This window comes from Globicephala melas, chromosome 15, assembly GCF_963455315.2.
Source record: "Globicephala melas chromosome 15, mGloMel1.2, whole genome shotgun sequence".
Classification (NCBI taxonomy): Eukaryota; Metazoa; Chordata; class Mammalia; order Artiodactyla; family Delphinidae; genus Globicephala; species Globicephala melas.
This window is the reverse complement of record NC_083328.1, coordinates 35,023,750-35,047,631: the sequence shown is the minus strand read 5'-3', so window position 1 is coordinate 35,047,631 and position 23,882 is coordinate 35,023,750. Positions and strand designations below refer to the sequence as shown.

At 50.4% G+C, this 23,882-nt stretch overlaps 2 protein-coding genes across 4 annotated transcripts in view; one reads left to right on the top strand and one right to left on the bottom strand.

Moving 5' to 3' along the window:
• DNASE1 (deoxyribonuclease 1) overlaps positions 1–7,657 on the top strand; it is a 35,960-nt gene extending 28,303 nt beyond the window's left edge. The window contains exon 13 of one of the 2 annotated variants that reach the window (XR_011376767.1): positions 3,472–7,657. The gene's annotated coding sequence lies outside the window, so the exon portion shown is untranslated. The remainder of the gene's footprint in view (positions 1–3,471) is intronic. The other variant, XR_011376766.1, reaches the window with a different exon arrangement.
• Positions 1–23,882, bottom strand: part of TRAP1 (TNF receptor associated protein 1) — a 48,690-nt gene that overhangs the window by 4,077 nt on the left and 20,731 nt on the right. For both annotated transcript variants that reach the window (XM_030848522.3, XM_060285728.2), the window contains exons 2-17: positions 22,901–23,065; positions 21,952–22,034; positions 20,632–20,772; positions 16,082–16,153; positions 15,678–15,838; positions 14,758–14,867; positions 14,124–14,197; positions 13,167–13,322; positions 11,890–12,010; positions 11,373–11,442; positions 7,959–8,106; positions 5,598–5,783; positions 4,995–5,133; positions 4,505–4,590; positions 3,047–3,192; positions 12–84 (exon numbers count right to left, since the gene is read on the bottom strand). In XM_030848522.3, the coding sequence (XP_030704382.1) occupies positions 12–84; positions 3,047–3,192; positions 4,505–4,590; positions 4,995–5,133; positions 5,598–5,783; positions 7,959–8,106; positions 11,373–11,442; positions 11,890–12,010; positions 13,167–13,322; positions 14,124–14,197; positions 14,758–14,867; positions 15,678–15,838; positions 16,082–16,153; positions 20,632–20,772; positions 21,952–22,034; positions 22,901–23,065 (1,931 nt within the window). The remainder of the gene's footprint in view (positions 1–11; positions 85–3,046; positions 3,193–4,504; positions 4,591–4,994; positions 5,134–5,597; positions 5,784–7,958; positions 8,107–11,372; positions 11,443–11,889; positions 12,011–13,166; positions 13,323–14,123; positions 14,198–14,757; positions 14,868–15,677; positions 15,839–16,081; positions 16,154–20,631; positions 20,773–21,951; positions 22,035–22,900; positions 23,066–23,882) is intronic.

Genomic DNA, 23,882 nt, shown 5'->3' with positions numbered 1-23,882 from the left:
AGCAGACTCACCTGATCCACCAGCAGCTGGGCCAGGTCAGGCTCGCTATCTCTCAGCTGACTGAGCTTCTTGATGAGTGTGTGCCTGAACACAGAAACCACCAGAAGTTATTAGCTCAGGGCTGGGGATGCACACACAGCCTCTAACTTTGTGCTCCAGTGACTTTTCTGAAATGTTGGGGTTATCAGGACATGCAAAAAAGGGTAATAGGTCCAGTATAAAAAATAAAGCCCATAATGATCAATTACAGATTATATACCCAGAAAACCCAGCAAAAATTTTGATACTAAAATTGATATAAAGGAAACACTACTAAGGTAAAGAAAGATGAGTTTAATATATGAAAAGACATATGTTATAGTTCTTGGATAAGTGGACCATAAATAGAAGTGAAACTTTCCTTATTTAATAGGATTCCTTTAATCTAAAAAATCTAGTATAAAATTTATAAAGTAAACATGGAAGAGCAGTTAGAGGAGGAAGTCCCAGTTAAAACATAAAGCTCCAGTAATTAAACAGTTCTGGAAAATGAAAAGGTAACAGCTCAGTGCAACAAAGTGGACAATGTATAAATGGCCCAATTCATATAGGAATTTCGTTAGTACCTCATAAAGACAGGATAACTGGGCCGCACCCAGGAAACAAGTTGGATTCCGATGTGATTAATTTCCAGAGGGATCAAAGATTAAATGTAAAAATTAAAAGCAAAGAAGTATAATACTCGAAGAAAACAGGGAAGAAGTATTTTATAATCTAGGAAGGGGAAAGCCTTTTTAAACAAAATACAAACCCAGAAGTCAGAAGAAAAGAATAACTGACTACAAAAAAACATTTTCTGCACAGGAAAAAATACAGTGGGAAACATACATCAAAATTATAAGGTATAATTTTAAGAGAACGGCAAAAATTGATGTTGGATAAAACTGAAGGCACTGGGGAAAGGTTAGAGGACAGCAGGAGTGTCTTTGGTCCCTGTCTGAGACGACATGATTCCCTCCCCTCACAGGGCTGTTCAGAGTAGCAAACACTTTACAAAGCAAGGTGAGCACACTGCACAGCAAGTGTACCAGAGGAGGCCCCACACAGTGTCTCCGAAGATACGTGAGGAAACTGGGGATGGGGGGAGCGGGGAGTTCACCGTGAACTCCCTTAGTTCTTTAGAATTCTCAACCGAAAGAATATATTAACAAATTTTAAAGCAAATCTGTAAAATAAGAGTCTTTTGGCAACAGAAACGAGCACTCTGCACAGCTATCTTACAAAACTGCTTCTGTGTCAGAACTAGTTAAGGCAACGGGGTGTCCAGTCAGCGTCCATCTCTATTGGGGACTCACAGCTGGGAACTGTGCACCCATTACACAGGCCTGCACCCATTATGCCAACCTGCCAACCAGGACAGCTCCTTTGAGAGGCGTCCAACGCTCTTTGTGGCCAGCCATGAGCCAATTCAGATCTTTTCACCCAGTAATTGTGTTACTAGTAATTTGGCTCAGAAACTGGAAAAGGCACTTCCCCCTACTCCCCAGTAGTTTTAAGTAAATTAATGGTTCTAAAGCAACATGGAAAAATATTTATAGGTGATGAATAAAAAAATTAGGCATGTACTACATAAAAAAACCAAAACCCACAATAAGACGAAAGTCCAAAAGAAAATATACCAAATAGGGTACAGTGACTGTGGTGGGGGTGAGACTATGGATTTTCTAGCGTTTTTGGTAACTTGTTCATGTAACTTCATGTAAAAAACTACTGCTGTATACAGTCAATTTCCAAAAAAGAAACTGTCTCCATATACAACAGTTAGAAAATGAAATTTCAAAATATCCAATGAAGACACATCAAATAACTATAAAAAATGTACAAGAACTCTAAAGAAAACATAAGTTTCCAAGAGATACTCATCTGAGAAGGCAGCACAGTTAACGGTGTGGGCAACAGGGTGTTCACATGGAATAAGATGAAACTAGAACCCCCCCCTTAGCCCCCAATCCCAGACAGGCCAGTTAGAGATGGGCTCAACCAACATGAAAGGGCAGAACTATACAGCTTTTAGAAGGACATGCAGGAGAAGAAACTCATGTCTGGAATAGATGCTTTTTGGGGTCTTAAGAAATCTCTAACAAATGTATATACATTTGACTACATTAAAATTAAGAAATTCTCTTTAAAAGACAGGTGAAAAGACAGAAAAGATATTTGCAACTGTTAAAGTATATATAAAGAACTACCAATCAATTTTTTTTTTTAAAGCCCAACAGAAAAAAGAACAGTAGCCTTCTAACTTGCAGGGACCTGGGTTCCCATGCTCTGCCCTCTGGAAGCAGTGGGCCTTACTCAGCCCAGCTGAGGATAAGGTGCTTTCACGCCTGGGCACCCATCCCGGAGAAACACATGTGCAGCACCAGACGGGGGACAAGAATGTTCAGAGCAATGTGTTCCCAACAGCCTCCAAATGGAAACTACCCAAATGTCTATCAAAATAGAATAAATAATTGTGCTGAGTAGATTCATACCCTGTGATTCAGCTGTGAACAAGAACAAACTATAGTCACCCCCACAGATGAATACATCTGATCACACGCCAAGAGAAGAAAGGAAGGCTTCAAAGGGAACCTGTGCACAGGGGTCCATTCACGTGAAGTTCAGAAACAGGCAGAACTGAGCTTGTGTGTAATGACGCACAAGTAGCTGAAAAACCATAAAGCACAGTGAGGAAGTGACTGACACAGAAATCAGGACTGTGGTTCTCCCTGGAGAGCGGGACAGAATTCAAGTAGGAGGAAAACAGGAGTGTCTGGGTGTCGGCAAGGTTCAGTTTTTTTAAATGTCACATAGGTATAGTTTAATACAGTTCAATTACACGAGTGTTTATATAAACATTTATCAAACTGTCCAAAAGTTTTATGCACTTTCTATGTGTTATAAATAAAAGAACACACACTCACATACAATTTTAAAAGATTACCTGGCAGGTTAGAAATGAGCATGCCCATTCCCTGGGCATCAAGGGCCCTGGGCCCAAGAGGCCTGGAGCCAGCAGCCTTACCTGGGGTTGATCTCCAGAGTGGGCTGCAGCAGCTGAGCACGCTCCTCCTGGGTCTTGGCCAGCTGCTGCATGCGCAGGAAGTGCCGGGCGGCCCCCATCTCCAGCACCGTGATCATAGCAGGGTGGGTGTCCAGCCGAGGAGTCACCTGCAAGCAAGGCCGGGGGTGACAGGGGCCCTGGCAGGGTCTTGACCAGGTATAAAGCTTCCCCAAATGACAAGACAGGAGAACGCAGGTCTCCAGGGACATACCCTCAACCAGCAGTGCTCCTCCCTCCCTCTCTCCCTCCCAATCACCTGCTAACGAATAGTACCCTGCTTGGGAACTCCCTCCTCTTCTACACTCCAAAGCTACCAATTTCTAACCTATCAGTTACCATCCAAGGTCCATCTTGCCTGGTGTTATCTGCACTTCTCTGCTTCACAGGGTCCACTTCCAGGTCCTACAGCAACTATTTGAAGACCCGCCAGGACTGGCCACCCCATTGCCCCTGGCCCAGCCTCTTCCTCAATCTTGTGTCCGTCTTTACTGCAGACGGTGCTCTCACCCACCGCTCCCTGTGGCTCCCTCTGGCCTTTACTTCATCAAATACACCTTTTCTCACCGAGCCCCACAGGCTTCAGGCCTCCTGACTTACGCCAGAGACTCTCCTGGGCCTGCTGGGCCCATGGCTGCCCCCTTCCCGGCAGCACAGTAAGGATCCAGCTCCACGACTTCCTGACCTGCGGAAGCGCTCTGCCTGTTTCCTTCATAGGATACGGACGAGAATTCTACCTACCTCCTAGGCCACCTTAAATGAGTCACTGCTGTAAAGCATGGACACGATATGTGTGTTACATAGAGAAACCCCAGCCACACACCTTGCTCCCTGCCAGGAAGCCCTCGCCTCCCTCAGAGACCCACTGCTACCTCCCATGGAGCCCCCAGGTCTGCCCTCCTCTGCTCTCAGCCTTCCCTACCCTGCACACCTGCCTGTCCCTTTGGGGCCACTCCTGAACATGTCCCTCAGCCAGTGACACCTGTTCCCTGGTGACTGTCTTTTCTCTTGCAGCTCAGAGCTGGATCAGTGGGTTCCTAGCTCATTAAAGCCTACCCAGAACCCCCACTGAGAACCCAAGCTGGACCGTACGCCCTTGTGTCCTCAGCCACTGCAGCTCCTCTAGGCCTGGACGAGGATGGCCCTGGGGAGGCCAACTGGGGACACCTCCTCTCTGCTTCTGCCTGCCCACCAGGCCCTCAGCAGCTCACCTTCCACTTTCTTCATTCCAACTGCTCTACAAAGTGGAGGCGAAGCCAAGCTTGCCCGCCCGACCTCAGTAACTCCCCGGGCACATGTGGCTACGTGCTCACGAGCGCACACATGCAGGAGCAGCAGCAACCAGAGCCGGCAGGCTGGCCAGCTGTGCAGTCACCAAGGGCCATGGTGGTTGGGTGGTGGCCCGTCTTTGGGAGGCCTCACCTTCACGTTGGTGACACGGGACCCTAGCGCGTTTCTCATCCAGGCCATCAGGTCCTCTGTCTCCTTCTCTGACAGACGGTCGCCAGCTACAGGAGAGCAGAAGGGTGAGCTTGGAGGCCGTCTCCACAACTCCCTCCCCATAGGCTCCCATCGGCAGGCTCCCTCCACCCTGCCAGCCACTGGCACAACGACAGAAGCTACCAGAACACTCTTCATCTAAAATTAAGCAGATAAATTTGGACCCCAGAAAGGATACTTTTGATTGCCTGAGGCCCATATAATTTTGTTAGGGCTTTAAAATGTCTGATTCTCTTAAGCTTTATCAATCTTAGGAAGGCAAGCTGTGAAAAGAAAACCCCATATAGACCCACTGTTGCAGAACGAAGAGGCCGTGTAGCAAACAGTGCCAGCTCCCTGGGCCTGCCTGGCCTCACCTGCACCCCAGGCCACCATCCACACCTGTGCCCAGAGAGAAGGGAAGCAAGCCGACCTGGGGAGCCGTCCTCAAACTTCTCCTCCTTGTAGTGGTCAACAACGATGTCCGTTTCCACAGACATCAGCTTCTTCTTGTCAAACTCACGAAGGTGGAGCAAGGTCAGCTCATCAAACTGCTCGTAGCAGAAGAGAACCTGTGATGACCCGAAATGGCTTCCATCAGGCCCGGGGAACCCTCTGCCCGTGACAAGAGAGGGACACGGAGCAGGGGCTGGGGCTGCGGGCTGGGCCCAGCATCTGAGGGCCATGCAGGGGGTGCTGGGGTTCCTGGGCCTTGTGGACGCAGTGGTTTACAGACGGCTCTCAGGGAGGCTCTGGCTCTATCTTAGAAGCAGTGATGCTATTTATAGAGAAATCTCTGTGTCACCTCCTAGAAAGACCCAAACTAGTAGGCAGGCTTCAGCCTGGCCTCTGTGACCCTGGATGCTGACTCTCACTGCTCCGCTCTCCCGAATCGTGGGCACATTCAGCCATTCCCCAGTGAGCATGGGGACCCTCCTTCAGTGGTCAGACCCCCTCGCCCTCTGACCTGGCCCCAAGGGAAGGACAAGTGCAGGGAGGCCCGGTAGGGGCCAAGCCTGCCCCTTGGCTCACCCACCTCTGTGTTTTTCCACTTCATGGCCTCATAGTAGGGCGAGTGCTCCGCCAGGTGCCGGTTGGGGGCGCACAGGTAGTAGATACTGCGGGTGCCGGCCTGCATGCGGCTGGCGTAGTCTGGGAGGCTGGTCAGCTGCCCAGCAGGCAGTGCCGACGACTCGTACCGCAGCAGCTTTGCAATATCCTCCTGTAGACAGACAGAGGCCAGGTCATTGCTCATTCCAGGTCCTGGCTCTGAAAGCCTCCCGACAGCGGGGCACAGACTTCAGGAGCCTTCAGCTAAGGGAGGAAAGGCTCTGGCTGGCCTCACACCCGCCTGGTGACCATGTCCTGCAGCCAAGGCAGCTCCTTTGGGAGCCTGGTCCAGGGACGGCGCCCTGGGCTGGCTCGGGCCCTGGGGAGCTCTGAGGGACTCCAGTGCTGTCCATTGGGCCCCATGTCAGAAGTTCAGGGGACCTCGGAAAGCACATTCCACCACAGGTGGCCCAGGGCCTTGCTGAGAGGGCCTTTCCAGGTGAGCTGCAAAAACGGTCCCAGGAGTGGCTAGGCCCTGTCCGTGGCAGAGCCCACTCTGGACCCAGCATCCTCCCTCTGTCTCGAGTCACCGACCCTGGCTCTCGCCAAGCAGGGGACACGGGTGTGAAGTCCACACTTCCCAGCCTTCCTCACAGCCAGGGGACGAGTCCTGGCCCAGGGGGTACAAGCCTAAGTGGGGTGTGTGACTCAGAGAACAGGCCCTGAAAGGAGGGGCTTGTCCATCTGCTCCTGTCGGCTGAGATGCTGGTGGCATCTAGACTCCATGAGGGAGTCGCTTGTAAGGACAGAAGCAGCAACAGGCTGGGGTCCAGCTCCCTGATGCACCAGCCTGGACATGACCTGACAGTAAACTGCCTCGTCTATGCCACCGACTCATCTCCAACAACCCATGGTGCCCAGAGGGGAGGTCCAGATGAGAGAGTGATGTGGTGGGGATGAAAGGGGGACGAACAGGCAAAACCAGGGATCTGGGAGCCCACCCGGCGAGCCAGGCTCTAGGTTCATAGGTTAAGCTCATGCTCTTGTGCATGTTACGGATCCTCATTAACTGAGTAAGGGGCCTTCCCTGGTGATGCAGTGTTTAAGAATCCGCCTGCCAATGCAGGGGACACAGGTTCGAGCCCTGGTCCGGGAACATCCCACGTGCCGCGGAGCAACTAAGCCCGTGCACCACAACTACTGAGCCTACTTTCTACAGCCCGCGTGCCACAACTACTAAAGCCCGTGTGCCTAGAGCCTGTGACCTGCAACGAGGAGCCACCACAACGAGAAGCCGGTCCACCACAACGAAGAGTAGCTCCCGCTCGCCACAACTAGAGAAAAGTCCACGTGCAGCAACAAAGACCCAAATCAGCCAAAAAATAAATAACTTTATTTATTTATTTATTTAAAAAACCCCTGAGTCAGTCAGTGTTTATAAAGCACTCAGAAAAGCCTCTGGCACCACCTGGGTCCCGCTACCTACAAACACAGAGAGGAATGAGTGGAGAGTCCGAGCAGGCAGCACTTGGAGCCACTGGAGTCCTTGTGCCAACAACCGGGGTTAGGAGGACCCAGGGTGATGAGGGCCTGGGGGGAGCAGGCTGGTAGCCGCAGTGCCCAGGCCCCATCCCACCCTCCCTCATGGCCTGCAGAACAAACCCTGGGACCCCAGACGGTTGGTCACTCTCCTTCCCTGCTGCTGTTCTGGAGCAAAAGACGAAACGCCGGCGCTAAGAGTGACAAAAGACTTGTGTCTTTTGGGAGTGATGGAAATGTTCCAGAACCAGATGGTGGTGGACGTACAACCTGTGAAGGTACTAAATGAACTGTTCACTTTAAGAGAGTGAATTTTATTGTATGGGAACTGTATCACAACTTAAAAGTGGCCAATAAATGTTTATGGAACAATCTCATCATTTTTAAGTTATTGCGCAATTAACCCAGTGGCACAGTGTTGATGGATTTCTACCGATCACATGATGAACTGCCCTGACTACATATACCTCACCTGCCCTCCCCACCCCGTGAACCAGGCACCTCTCCTGTCCTGACTTCTGTGACCTCCCCAAGCCCCCCAGGCCCTCGAGGGAAGAGACACTAAATGCCCGCTCCCCTCAAATGAGGGCACTGGAGGAGCTGGACATGTGCAAGTGCACGCCGGGCCTGCTGGGACCACGTGCGGAGTCCAGAGGCCAAAGGCTGCACTTTCTGACCCCTGGGAGTGGTGACTGGGGTGCCTGGCTATGCCATCATCACGTCCTGGGAAGCTCAGGTTTCTGATCTCCAGCAGCTTCCTCCACAGCCCAAGGCAGCCCAGAGAAAGGCCCAGAAACCCAGACCCTACCTTGACCTCCTGCTCAGCCGTGGTCACGATGCCCTCCCTCATGAACAAGCCGTAATCTTCAAAAAACTTGGCATATTTCTCAGCATGTTTTTTACTCTGGTCAATGAAGAATTTTATTAGCCTCTGCTGTAGAACGCCCCGGAGTTTCCTATGAACAGAAAAGCATTTATCACAAAAGAGCAACTTTCACGAAATACAAACAGCCAGAAGGATATGAAAAAACGTTCAATCCCACTAATAATCAGAGAAGTGAAGACAACATACCAAAAAGTTACCCTTGGCCAACACCAGTTAAGGAGACATGCGCCCCCCAGAGTCAGGGATGCTAGCTGACACCCCCCCCCCCCGCCCCCGCAACCTTGTGGAGAGTGACAAAACTATGGTTCTGAGATTACACCTTCATGAGTCACCAAGATTTATGGACCAGGAATTTCACTGTAGCACATAAAACAGAAAACAATTATGGGACTTTCCTGGTGGCGCAGTGGTTAAGAATCCGCCTGCCAATGCAGAGGACACGGGTCCGAGCCCTGGTCCGGGAAGATCCCACATGTCCTGGAACAACTAAGCCTGTGTGCCACAATTACCGAGCCTGTGCTCTAGAGCCCACAAGCCACAACTACTGAGCCCACATGCCACAACTACTGAAGCCCACGTGCCCAGAGCCTGGGCTCTGCAACGAGAGAAGCCACTGCAATAAGAAGCCCGCGCACCGCAACTAAGAGCAGCCCCCACTCACCACAACTAGAGAAAGCCCGCGCACAGCCAAAAATAAATAAATAAGCTCTGATGCAAGTTTAATTACAGAAAAGAAAAAAAGAAAACAATTATGAACAAGCTCAGTGTTCAACTGCAGAGAACAGGTTGAAATGAATGACGGAAAGCTACACGGCCATTAAAGATCAACATCCTCTAATGATATGATCCTTAAAAACATGAGAAAGTGCCTGGGTTGAAAGAAAAACTAGAAAAATCCCAATATGGATAAATTACAGGGTACATATAGTATATAAGTATACAAAGACTATACATACTACTTGCTGTGCATTATATTTTTCATAATTAGGATCAATGCTGTATAAACTTGGGTTTATACTGGATATACTATATGTGCTCTACAGTTTTACAAAATTGGGATCTTGTGTATTAGGGTGTTTACCAGAGCACTACATAAAATCGTGAGCAACACTATTAGTGGTATTAGGGAGTATTTTTTTTAATTTCCTTAATATTCTGCCTTTCCTAAAGGTGAAATTACCATTTGTTTCCTTAATAATCCAGGGTAGGGGAACAATAATGTTTAACGTTCATTTAAGCTTATCCTCTTCCACTCCCATCCTGAATAACTCAGTCCTTCAGCCAAGGGGCTGCACCCGCATCTGTGGTGGGGCAGCCACAGCAGCCAGGATGAAACGAAGAGGGTGTCCATGCAGGGTGAGGGTTGGAGGAGCCTGGTGTGGAGTGTCAGAGCCCAAGGACCCCAGAAGAGGACATCCAGACTGGGGACAGCGAGCAGCTGGCAGAATGGCTGACAGACACCCCCTTAGCCCACCGTGTGGCATCAGAGCCCAAGCAGGTGAAGGAGCAGGGAGCTGGTGGGGCAGGGGGGCAGCAGCGATGGCAGACTGGTAACATGAAGGGGACTGGTCAGAGGTAAACACATTAGGGATAATCAGAGGCAAATTCCTCACTGTCAAGGGAAGCAAAGACCAAGACCACGGCAGTGCTGGTTGGTATTGAGTGAACTCAATACAGAAGTGCTCAAAGCACAATGGGAATAGGTCAAAGGGCAAAGAGTCAGCCTGAGTAGGTTCCTGCTAAATCAGGGACAGTTTGGGCATCAAACAATGACAGTAACAGATTATAGCCCTTGAATAAAACAGGAAATCAAGTCATGCAAATCAGTTATACAGGTATTAAGAAAAGCACATGCATATTGTAAGAAATGAACACACAGCTGCCAAATACCACCCCATTACATAACATCATTACTAATTACAGAGGAAAAAAGAGTAACCACGTGAGCAGGCTGGCAGACACCCCCTTAATCAAGTGTCAACATGAACATCACCACTAAGGGGACAACTCAAAGTCGTGCACCACCTGACAGGATGCATCACTTTGTGCTACTCCTGCACCTAAGCATGAGGGAGCATCACAATCCGTGCAGAGGGCCATTCTATATAATCACTGGCCTGAAATCTTCAGAAGCATCCAGGTCTTGAAAGTCGGGGAGACTGTGGAATTCGGCCAACCTCCAGGAGACTGGAGAAACATGACAACTAAAGGCTTGTGTGACTCTGGACTGGACCCTCCTACTCTAGAGGATGTGACGGGCACAAGTGTGCAACGTGGATTGGTCTGAGGATGAGACGTGGCAGCTGCACCACGTCAACTCCAACTGACGGCTGTGCTGGCTAGGAGGAGACTGTCCTTGTTCTCTGGAAACACACCCTGAGATAACTGGGGACGATGGGCATAGAGTGGACAACTTACTCTCTCAGGATTCAGGGGAAAAATGTACTTTGCATCAAGTTTCTACTTTTTCTTTCAGTTTCTTTAAAAAATTTCATTTAAGTCTGACTCTGCTGGTCAAGAATGAGTGCTCAGACTGACAACCTAGCCCTGGAAAACCACCAGCAGTGACCAAGTGGCCGGACACACCCCCGCCTGCAGCCTTGCGTCCTGCCAGCGTCTGGGTCAGCCCAGTCCCAGCTGCTGGGGGCAGAGCACATGCCTGAGATCAGAAAACGTGGGTTCAAATACAGGTTCACTCACTGTCGGGTGAGACCTCCCTGTAACTCAGTTTCCACAACTATGACGTGGAGACCTAGTGGCTCCCACCTGCAAGGATGACACAGGCTGCACAGGAAGGGCTTGGTACAGTCTGGGTGAGAATAAATGCTCAGTAAATAGCAGCTACTGCTATGATCAGGATGGGGGAGGAGAAATTCGGCCAACCCAGCTCACGAGGATTCCAAGAGCGATGTCTCCAAAAGAAAGTTCAGTGCCCAGCCCTTGTCTCCTTCACACCATTAGTGACCTTCCTGGACCGAGGTCAGACGTTCTCCTGGCTCTGGGGCCGTCCTTTGCCTCGTCCACCCAGAAACAGCCCTGCATGGAACTTCCCCTGCCACGGCTGCCCCAGGATTGAGTGACAGGGATTGGCCAAGGGAGGGAACATCTCCTGGAACTGGCAGCAATTCTCCTCAATGTCAGTCTCCAAACCCTTTACAAAAGCGTGAAGTAAAAGATGGGGCAAAGCACACGTGACCTGTTCATATTCTCCAGGCCCATAGCTCCCTTGGGCACCTTCAGCTCCACCCTCTGCTCTCAGCAGCTTCAAGCCCGCCTGGGCCTTCCGTGGCAAAGGCGAACCCGGTGAGGTGCCCACTGTGTCCTGCGGCTGCTCACCTGATCAGCGCACTCTCCTGGAGGAGCTCCCGGCTGAGGTTCAGGGGGATGTCCTCGCTGTCCACCACACCTGTGAGACACAGGCCGAGTGTGGGTGAGAAGGGAGGACACTCGGGGGCTTCTCCTCCCAAGTCCCTTGTCTTCCTAGAATTCAGGCAGAGCCCAGGTCACAACCATGGGGTCGGAAGGAAAGCAAGCAAGGCCGGTGAGCCTTTGCCGGGACAGTTTCTACGATTTCAGCATCAGTTGGACCCTCTTTCAAAACTACCACCTGGGTTTTCTGTTCAAAATCATAACATATCATGGATAAATCAACCAAGACTAGTGTTTGAAGACAGGAAGCTCCCTGGGAGGCGCCACGCTGTGAGGACTCGGCTCACCAGCCAGCAGCTGTGGTGACTCGCCCTGACCCCGCACTCATCAAAGATGAGCCCTTTCTGATGGTGTTGGCATCTGGAGCAGGCAGCTGCTCCTGGGCCTCAGCCCACACGGCTGGGCACAGACACTGGCACCGAACCTCGAATGAAGCGCAGCCACGTGGGCAGGATGTTGGTGGCCTTGGTCTGGATGAGGACCTTGCGGCTGTACAGCGAGACACTGGAGCCCAGCTCCCGGCTCATGTCAAACATGGTTGGTTTCTGGAGGCAAGGAAAGGGCAGCGTCAGGTGGCAAAAGCAGAAATCCGTGGCAGCCCTGCCAGGAGGCAGAGCCTGCATGGTCACGGGGAACCCCTTCCTAAGGCTACCTGGGCTGGGAGATTTGAGGCAGATGTGCGGTGTCCTGCCTGTGTCTGTCTGTTCAAAAGCCCAGAGGGGCCGGGGGAGGCCCCTCCCACCATGGCTCTAGGTGGAGTGGGGGGGTCCTCTCTGGGCAGCTGCCGCCCTCCCCATAAAAACAATGACTTACATGTCCCTGCGAACAGAGCCAAGCCTGCTAGGGATCAGGGGTCAGCAAACTAGAGCGCACAGGCCAAATCACCTGTTTGTATAGCTTAGAATGGCTTTTCCATTTTTAAATGGTTGAGGAAAAAGGCAAAAAAGGACATTTCATGATATGAGAAAAATACATGAAATCCAAATTCCCGTGTCTACAGTTTTTGGAACCCAGCCACACACGCCCATCTCAGCGTGGCCCGTGAGCCTCCGCCACAGGGGCAGAGTCCTTGGTGGTACGAGGCTGCAAAGCCCAAAGTGGCCGCTGTCTGCCAACCCTGCTCTAAACCAGCGCCTCCCACGCTGCCGTTTGCACACACATCATGTTGGGATCTTGTTAAGGTGGGAACTGACTTGGGGGGTCCTGGGCCCAAGGCTCTGCACTCCTAATGGGCCCAGGGGAGGCTGGGGCTGCTGGTCTGCAGAGCACACTCAGCGGGAGGGTAGAAGAGCTCTTTCCAAGATGGGTAACAGGCGCGGGGCTCTAGTCAGTTAAAGCCAGGAAAGCTGGGTTCAACCCAAGCAGGTTTCCCGGCTGCAGGATTTGGTGGGGCCTTCACGGTGCTGCCCGAAGCCATGCGGAAGTAGGGAGAGCGCACTGCATGGAGACAGGACGCCCGCACCCGTCCACAAAGCCCAGGCCTGCCGGGCCAAACATCTCTCTGTTCAGCACCCCTCACTTCAACTTCTGTTCACCCGTCCAGACGTATAGGATTTTCTTTCATCCTGATGCTGCTAAGGCAATTTTTGTGATGTCTGTGCTGAGCTGTCACCGTTCAGGGGAAGTGCTGCTGGTATGTAAACCCAGGGAGCAGTGGACAAACCCCTGGCAGCTCGCATGGCAGGCCTGCGCCCGGCTCACCGTTTCTGGCACGTAGAAGAGGCTGCGGATGTTGAGAGGTGCGTCCGTCTTGTAGTGCAGGGTGTAGCGGGGCTTGTCATGGGCCTGAGCGATGTAGCGGTAGAATTCCTCATGCTGACCCTCGCCCACATCCTTGGGGTCCATCATCCAGATGGCCTGGAAATGGAATGAACAGGGACGTTATGTTTCAGACGCAACCTCCCAACAATGTGCAGACCTGACCTGGTGGAGCTCGCGGGGCCCGGGTGCTGGCAAAGGAGCCCTCAGCTCCTGAGGGTTGGCCTCCCGGGCCCTCTGTCTCCAGCCCCACCCTCTCCAGTGCTGGACAGAGAGACACACAAAAGGCTCTGGGAACAAGTGCCCTGTCCCCTGCACAGTGTCAGGAAGAGCAAAGCAGGAGGCAAGGTCTGGACGAGCCTGCACGACGTCATGACACTAGCCACCAACAGGTGAGCAGCTCGAGTAACACGGTTGAGCCACGTGCTGGACAGTTACTGAGCCGTGAAAAGGAACAGAGCACTGATACACCCTACAACCAGCACAAGCCCTGAAAACACAGTAAGAAGCTGGACACAAAAGGCCACACAGTAGTCGACTCCATTTTTATGAAACGCCCAGAATAAGCCAATCCAGAAAGTGGACTGGATGCCAGGGGCCAGGGGCGGAGAGTGAGAGTGACTGTTGATGGACGTGGGGTTTCTTTCTGGGGGTGAAATGTTCTGGAACCGACCATGGTGACGGCAGCATGACTGAATACACTCAGGAGCACGAAGTGTGTGCTGTGAAGGGTGACCCCCTGGTGCACATGGACCTGCCTGCACCCACAGATCTCGCCTCCCCCAGAACACCCAGTCCTGGGGCTCTGACGCAACGCCCAGTCCCACCTCTGACCCGCCAGCCTGACGTGGAGTGGCTTATCTCCAGAGCCACCTGAGCCTGCAGGTAGCCAGGCCTCACCTGCAGGGTATTAAGGCGCCTTCCATTCATGTACAAGGGGAAGCTGACAAATTTGCTGTACTTTGTCACCACATCTGGAAGAGACAGAAAAAAGCAATGAACACGGGAAGCTTCTGTAGATGAAAGCTCTGGAAGGTGCTGCAGGGGTCACACAGCACTGGGAGGCCTCGTCCCTGTCCTCCCCGCACACAGGGAGCAGAACTCACTCCCAAACCGGATCTCGAGGCCCATGCCACCATGATACATGATGCCTTCTTGGCGGCATAAGCAGGGTTTCACGGGCTAATGTGACCCCTTGAAGAGCACTGGGCACCTTCAGTAGCATCCAGTGAGACCTGGACAGAGAGGAGCGCCTCGCAGCTGCACCCGCTCTGGTTGTCTGGGAGCCTGGACTCAGGCTGGGTGGGCAGGCTGGTGACATCTTACAGCACAGGCAGAACGAGCACAGGACCCTGCGCTACCAGCAAGCACACAGACAGTGCTGCTCGAAAGGAGGAAGGCAAACCTGACCCTGCCCCAACCCACGGCCAGCCCTGCGCCTGCGACCCCCGCCCCAAAATGTCCTAAAACGCAGTGGCAGGAGGTACTGCACTGACCCGCACGCACGTCCCCAGAGGCCCAGGCTCCTGCTCACCTCGAACCCGAGCCTCGCTGGTGAACTCTCTGCTGTCTGCCCTGAGGTGGATGACGATTTTGGTCCCGGTTCTAACTCCTGAGGCTTCGGCGATTTCAAACACCCCAGAGCTAAGACACGCGGGAGAAGGAAGGCGAGTTCTGCCTGTCAGTGCTGAGAAGTCCCACGTGGCAGGCAGGACTTGCATAGAAAGGAAGCTGGAGTGTGCCCCAGGCCATCACACCTCCGCCAGGGACAGTGGCCGCTGGGGCGCAGGGCTCCCCGCTCCTGAACACAACCTCTCAGTCTCACATTCCCCTGAAGTGGCCAGGTAAGCACCAGACTCCGGGAAGAGACCCCCGTCCTGTGCTAACTCCAAGCGCTCCGGACCCCTGGCCAGGTGCCTCCTCCCAAGAGCAGAAGTACACGAGGGGCACCTTGTCGATCCCTCGGCCCTGGTGACTGTGGGCCCCACTTTCACTTTTCCTGCGGGAAAGCAGGATTCAGAAATGAAGTTTGGGGGCTTGTGAGATAAACACTTAACCTTGGCTGTGGTGGGTGCCATCCTCCACGAACAGCTGAGATATTCCTGGACTTCGCAGGCCCAGCACACGGTGGAGACGGCGGGAGGTGGGGCAGCCAGGGAGCCAAACCCTGACCCCCATGAGGAGTCAGGGACGCGCCCTCAGAACAAAGGCACCAGCCCCGGAGCACAGAGCGGGGACCCACCCAGCAAAAAAGAGTAACGGCTCCCTGAGTGTGGGGCTCAGGCCTCCCATGAAAAGCCCAGGATGGCGCACTGGCGCTTTCCAAGGAGCCTGGCTTCCCAGATCAGGCTGCGAGCTCCAGCTGAGTCCCACTCTGCGTGGCAGGTGACACTTGCCTCGATGGCCCCAGGGCCTGGGGACACTCCGTGTGTGACGTGGGACCTGCTCACTTACCCGTCTGAAAGCCACTGGTACCCAGGGCTGCCTGCGTCCACTGAACGAGAATAGACCTCGACTCTGTCAGCCACCATGAAGGCCGAGTAGAAACCCACTCCAAACTGGCCGATGATCTTGCTGCTGGCCTCCGCCTGGCTCTGGAGCGCATCCAGAAAGGCCTGTGGGGTGATACTCGTCAGAGGGAGGCGGCCCTGCCCCGGAGACCTGCCGACACAGTGAAATCCTGTGATAAAGGGTCCCCAATGCCAACAAGCTCGTGCCTGAGGACATTCCTCTGAAGCTGGTGTCCAGAGCGTCTGGGACCTACCTTCTCTGGTCAGAACTGCCCTTTGAGGGGAGACCCTCGAACCTGAGAGGGGGAACAGCTGCAGCACCTGATGAAAGGGCAGCGGGGGGCTTACCTTCGACCCCGACCTGGCAATGGTTCCCAGGTTGGACACCAGCTCCTCCTGTGTCATCCCGATGCCAGTGTCCTGAGGAGAGAGACAAGCTAAGCACCCAAGCGAATGCACCAGGGAGCCAGGATGGACGTGTGGGGACACCCAGCAGGAGCACATCAGTTACACTTGCCAGGATGGATGTGTGGGGACACCCAGCAGGAGCACATCAGTTACACTTGCCAGGCGGGCCCAGCAAAGTAAGAACACTGTCACCAGAAAAGGCGAATTCCAGCCACGTCAGCCAGGCCTCACTGGAGAAAACCTCACTAGAGGATAGACACATAGATGAAAGGGACAAAACAGAGTCCAGGAAGAGCTGCACAGACAGTGTCACGTTATTTTTGACAAAGGTTCCAAGACAAATCACTGGGGAAAGGAAAAACAAATGGTGCAGAAACAATGGGACAGCCACAGGCGAAAAACAACTCTTAGCCTTCCCTTACATAAAAACAAAATGATCACAGATCTAAGTGTAAGAGCCAAGGCTGTAAAACTAGTAGAAGAAAAGATAGGAGAAAATCTTTATCACTTTGGAATAGGCAGACTTTTTCGATAGGTCACTAAAAGCATAAAGCATAAAAGGAAAAAGTGATAAACTGGATTTCATTAAAAACTTCTGCTTTTCAAAAGCCACTACTAAGAAAATAAAAAGGCAAGCCACAGACTAGGGGAAAATATTTGCAAAAGTATATCTGATACAGGACTCGTATCTAGAATATACAAAGAACTCTTACAACACAATAAAAAGACAAACAACCTGATTAAAAATGAGCAAAAATCTGAAAGACATTTCACAAGGAAGATATACGAATGGCAAACACATGAAAAGACACTCAACACCACTAATCATTAGGGAAATGAAAATTAAAACCACAATGAAATACACTGCTCACTCACCAGAATGGCTAAAATTAAAAAGACTGACAGTGACAAGTGCTGACAAGGATGTGCAGCCACTGGCATCCCAAATGCTGCCAGGAGTTACACAGAATGGGACACCTGCTGTGGGAACATTTGGCAGTTTCTCATAAAGTTAAACACTTTGCTTACAACCCAGCAATCCTATTCCTAGGTATTTACCCAAGAGAAATGAAAATATATGCCCACTCGAAGACTTAAATGTTCACAGTGGCTTTATTCCTAACATCCCCAAGTGCTCACCAACTTGTGAATGGATACATAAAACTGTGATGCCTCTACACAGCAGAGCACTTCTCAGTGACAGAAAGGAACAAACTACTGATACATGCAACAGTGTAGAAAAATCTCAAAAGCACTGTGACAAGTGAAAGAAGTCAGACTCAAAAGACTACCTCCTGTGTAATTCTGTTTATATGAAATTTCAGAAAACAGAAAACCATAGTGCCAGAAAGCAGATCAGTGCCTGACAAGGGCTGGGAAAGGCAGGGAATACTGGGGTGATGACATCAGTGGTGTGGGTGGTCCCATGACTGTGTATGTTGGTCCAAACACACTGTACACTTGAACTTGGGGAATTTGATTATATGTAAAAATCATCTCTCAATAAAGCTTCTCAAAACAACAGCAGCAGCAAGCAAGGCACACACATGCACAGAGCAGAGCAAAGGAGTGAACAAGAGAGCACCAGACACCAGCAGCAATTCTGAGAAGCGAAACCAGGCCTGCTGGGAAGAGGCAGAGTCCATGGAGGCAGGCCCTCCACTCCATAGGATACGCGCCCCACAACCACCACCACCCTGCCGCCCCATAATCCCAGCCAGCAGGTCCTAGAGCAGCTGTCTCGGGAACGTGGTGGCCCTCAGGCCCACTGCCTGATGAACCCCATTTCTGCCTTTCTAACTCTTTGACTTTAAACTGCTCAAAGGTTACAACAGCCGCCAAAACTATTGCTGCGTCTAAAGTAAGACTGTTAATCCAAATACCGGGCTGTGATTAAAATATAGTACCACAGAATATTCAATAACATGGGGAAATATGCATCACAAGAGTATAAGTATGGTTAAAAGTGTGGGGCTAAAAAAAACAAAACAAAACAAAACAAAAAAAAAAGTGTGGGGCTTCCCTGGTGGCGCAGTGGTTGAGAATCCACCTACTAATGCAGGGGACACGGGTTCAAGCCCTGGTCTGGGAAGATCCCACATGCCGCAGAGCAACTAAGCCCATGTGCCACAGCTACTGAGCCTGCGCTCTAGAGCCCACAAGGCACAACTACTGAGCCCACATGCCACAACTACTGAGCCTGCGCACTGCAACTACTGAAGCCTGCATGCCTAGAGCCCGTGCTCTGCAATGAGAGAAGCCACCACAATGAGAAGCCCGCGCATCGCATCGAAGAGTAGCCCCTACTCGCCTCAACTAGAGAAAGCCTGTGTGCAGTGACGAAGATCCAATACAGCCAAAAATAAATAAATTAAAAAAAAAATATGAAGAGTTACAGCTGACTCTTGAATAACACAGATCGGAACTATGCGGGTCCACCTATTCACAGATTTTTTTCCAATAGCAAGTACTACCTACAGTACCACACGACCCGCAGTTGGTTGAATTCGTGGATGTGGAACAGTGGGTACAGAGGAACTGCGTAGGGAGACCTGCAAATGTGGAGGAACTGGGTATACAGAGGACAGACTAGAAGTTATATGTGGATTTCTGACTATGGGGAGGGTCTGTCCCCGCCTCCCCAGTGTTATTCAGGGTCACCTGTATATTAAAAAATAATATATCATTTAAAAATCTGTTTAGGGAATTCCCTGGCAGTCCAGTGGTTAGGACTCCGTGCTCTCACTGCCAAGGGCGTGGGTTCAATCCCTGGTCAGGGAACTAAGATCCCACAAGCCTTGTGGCATGGCCAAAAAAATTTTTAAAAATCTGTTTAGGGCTTCCCTGGTGGCGCAGTGGTTGAGAGTCCGCCTGCTGATGCAGGGGATATGGGTTCATGCCCCGGTCCGGGAAGATCCCACATGCCGCGGAGCGGCTAGGCCCGTGAGCCATGGCCGCTGAGCCTGTGCGTCTGGAGCCTGTGCTCCGCAACAGGAGAGGCCACAAGGAGAGGCTGCGTACCATAAAAAAAAAAAGAAAAAAAAAAAACCTGTTTAGATATGTAGACAAATGCATAGATCAAAACCCTAAATACACACATACTAAAATGTCAACAGTATTTATCTTTGAATGATGGGGTGATTTTAAGTTTTCTCCTCTTCGAAAAGGGAACCCCTCTTACACTATGGTGGGAATGTAAACTGGTGCAGCCACTATGAAAAGCAGTATGGAGGTCCCTCAGAAAACTAGAGTTGCCATGTGATCCATCAAACCCACTCCTGGGCACATACCCAGACAAAACTATAATTCGAAAAGATACATGTGCCCCTATGTTCACAGCAGCACTATTTACAATAGTCAAGACATGGAGACAACCTAAATGTCCGTTGACAGATGAATGGATAAAGATGTGGTGTATATATATATGTGTGTGTGTATATATATATATATATATATATATAAAAAAAATACATACATTATGTGTATATATATTATATATATAATATATATTATATATATAATATATATATAATTATGTAATAATTATATATATTATATTACGAGTAATATAATATATAGTAATATATTATATTACTCGGCCATAAAAAAATAATGAAATAAAGCCATCGGTAGCAACATGGATGGACCTAGAGATTATCATACTAAGTGAAGTTAAACCAGAAAGAGAAAGACAAATACCATATGATATCACTTACATGTGGAATGTAAAATACAACACAAATGAACCTATCTACAAAACAGAATCACGGACACAGGGAACAGACCTGTGGTTGCGGGGCAGATTGTGGGGAGGGATGGATAGGAGTTTGGGATTAGCGGATGAAAACTATTATACATAGGATGGATAAACAACAAGGTCCTGCTGTAGAGCACAGGAACGATATTTAATATCCTGTGATAAACCAGAACGGAAAAAAATATGAAAAAGAATATATATGTATAACAGTCACTTCATTGTACAGCAGAAATTAACACAACATTGTAAATCAACTATACTTCAATAAAATTTAAAAATAAATAAATAAAACGTCTCCTCTTCTGCTTATCTGTATTTTCTAAATTTTCTATGTTGAATGAGTGGGGTTTTTGGTTTTTTTTTTTGCAGTATGCGGGCCTCTCACTGCCGTGGCCTCTCCCGTTGCGGAGCACAGGTTCCGGACGCGCAGGCTCAGTGGCCATGGCTCACGGGCCTAGCCGCTCTGCGGCATGTGGGATCTTCCCAGACCGGGGCACAAACCCGTGTCCCCTGCATCGGCAGGTGGACTCTCAACCACTGCGCCACCAGGGAAGCCCTGAATGAGTGTTTTTATAGTAAATTAACAGTAACGGTGGTCAGCAGGTTACTAGGAGCCTACAGCCATGACGAAAAGGCAGCCTGTCCCCCATCCCAGAAGGTGGAGAGGCACTGGCGGTCACCAGCATGGGAGGCAAGGTGGCGTGCCCCGCGTCGAGACACTTGGATGAAGTACCTGGATCGTGATGGTGCCTTTCTCGGCATCAGTCTGCAAGTGAATCTCCATTTCCGGCAGCGCCTGGCCTTCAGACAACAGCTTATGACGCAGCTTTTCCAAGGCGTCGCTAGCATTGGAGATCAGCTCCCGTATGAACACCTACGGAAATGGAAAGAAGATGCCAACGCTGCAGGACCTATTTGGTTAGCAGCATCTGCAGCAACTGGTACAGGCTGGGGGAGAAATGCCACAGAACTGTTTAACCAGAAAGACGTCCTGCTTTCCTCAAAGGCAGTTTCTCCAGGGCAGCTCACAGAATGATTGAAGTTAGATCACATTGCCGTGACCCAACTTTATGTCGACTCTGACTCTACTGCTCCTTCCTCAACATCAAACCTGGAGTTAGGTGTCAATCTGTTAAGTTAATTCCAAACAGGACCCTGTGAGACAACTTCTTTCTCAACTCTTGCCCAGGGATGTCAAAATATCCTCAAAACATATTTTTTCTACTCCACAAAGGACTCATTGACTTCATTTAATCTAATCACAAACCAGACCTACCATGTTCAAGAGAAAAAAGGGCCACAGACCCAACTACCAACCCGTGTTTGTAAAGCCCTTTACCAGCGACAGACCTTCCACTTACAGTCATGGGGAAAGGGAAGGTGGTGCGACCTGACCCCAAGAGAACAGAAGCTGGATGTCACGGGGACACTTGAATATAGAATTTAACAGGACAAGACCTGGAAATATTCCCTGGAAAGTCCTTTCATTTTGGAAAGTTGTGCTTTACCCTTCTCAAATTCTTTGCATTTTAGCAAAAATGAGCATGGAAACGATGGTTCACCATGGCCTGTCACCCTTGAGCTTCATCATTTTGAGCTTCATCTCCTCAAAAAGGTCCTTGGCAGCTCCTCCCTGCTCTACTCCACCCTGGACCGGGGTCTTCCTCCTTCAGCCCTAACACCCCCACAGACCACAGGTGGCGATGCCAGGTGATGAGGGGCGTGAACCCAGGGCCTCAGCACACATCAACAACACCACAGAGATGGACCTCAGCAGGACCCCACGGCAACACCCGAGGGACTTCTAAATTATCAGCACAATTCATTAATTCCCAGGTTCAATCTGGCTCAAAGAATCACCTGCATATAGTTATCCATGAAACCCAACAGATTTTGGTAAAAATACTCTCACTGGTAGCCAAGATCAGGACCTGTCCAAATTTAATGCATTTTCACAGCTAATGTACTAGCTGGCACCTCCCCAGAATAGCATAGAAACAGTCTCGCCAAAAGAAACCTTGCGAGTGCCGGGAGTGATTAGCGGGTACTGCACCTCTTTTTCTGAGTACAAGGAACGGGCAACGATGTCCAGAAGCTTCTTTGTCTCAGCCTGGAACTCATGTTTGGAAACAGAACCTAGTAATGAATTGCAGACACAACCAATAAAGTTTAATGTCTTTTTTCGTGGAAGAAAATGCTATGTAAAACATTCAAAAAAATCTTTAAGGTAAGGAGTTTTAAACATGTTTCAAAACAGCGAACAAAAAAGAAAGAAAGAAACCAAGTGTCTGGGCCTCAGGCAGGAGGTCTTGGGAGTGGAACAAACCAGTGGTTCCCTCTCCCTGTAGAAAGGGGCGTAGGGGCACAAGCCCTCACCTGCCTCCCTCCCCGCAGCCCACAGGCCTCAGGTCGGGCTACCTCCAGGGGCTGTCGAGGCTGGCACCTTACCCAGTCCTGAGGCGAGCTGGCTCTAACAACCAGACCCTGGATTCTATTCTGAATACAGTTGTTTCCGAATTGATCATTTAGAGAGCAAAGTAACAAGAAAACCTCACTTCTCTTAACCCAAACATCAAATATTCTGTTGTTGTCTCATTTGAAAGCCAGAAATGGACCCACTGCAGGACTGGCTCTGGAGATTGCCTTCCACACTTGCCAGGAATGAAGGACAAGTCGGACTGCAGTCCTTCACCGGCGGGGCCAACACTGAGTTTGCATCCTGCTTCCATGATTATTAGCAGATGTGCCGTGAATCACTACTTTAAAGGGGCCCCGTGCGAACTCACGGGTGACCACCAGAGGGGGCAAGATACGCCAGGATGGAAGTCAGAAGTTCCTGAGAAGCCGGAAACGCAGGAGGCATTGTTTTGGGGAACCCTCCCTCCAACCAAGACCTTCCTTCGTCTGAAGCGAGTGGGTGGCTCTATCAATCATTGCTTCTGCCTCAAAATCTTCCCCTCATGAGCCAGCAACGAGCCAACAAACGCAGCTACATACAGTACCCTGCACGGTCTCCGAGCTGCTGATGATGGAGTGCAGGGGCTCCTCCTTCCGGTCCTCAGCAGCCTGGGAGCTGAACAGCCGTCCAACGTGGGAGCTTGAAGCCAGGTTTTGCCTGGGACTCCAGGACTGGGCTGGGGGCCTCCAAGGACACAGAACTGGTTTTCCTGAAAAGACAAATGTGAGAAAGAATGAGAGTTAATAAGACTTCAGAAACAGAAAATCCTAATTTGTTCACGTCTGGCAGATGCTAACATGGAATTCTTTAAGGCAGGCTTTTGCTCGAAAGACCCAGTGTCACCCAGGAGAAATCAGAAGTGACAAATGCTGTGCAGCTAGCTGGTATTTTGGCAGGTAGTTCTGGTAACATATCCTCACACGTGGCAAATACCAAGAACACATGAGAACTTGGGGCAGAACCGCAGGAACGGGCAGGGGCCTTTTGACACCGCTTCCCACTTATGTCCCCCAGTGAGATCGTGCACAAACCCACCAAACCCACACACGCCTCAGTGCTCACAGCCCCTCCAGGAGCCGGAAATAATGACAGGCTGGCCAGTCTTCTTACGGTGTAACTAACATGGAAAAAGGGAGAAAAAATACCCCTAAGAGGGAGCCAAATATTAAAATGTTGATGTTCTCAAACAGTCTCATCATCTTCTAAAGAATCTTTGCTGATTCTTTTCCTTTCCCTTTTTGTCCAAAACTGTCAAAGAGTTTTTAAAATTAGTGTATTTAAAAACTGCAAACCAGGGGATGATCTCCTCTACTTCGCAATCAGGAAGGGGATTCACAATGTCTCTTGAGTTGCTTTTCTGTAAATTCCTGCTCAGCACAGCGGACCAAGAAACCACTGCAAGGGAAGAAGGAAAACCCTTCCATTTGACACTGCTGTCCCCAGCCTGGTATGGTTGACAGACGCTACAGAAATACATGCAAAGGGTTGTCCCTGGTGGCGCAGTGGTTAAGACTCGGCGCTCCCAA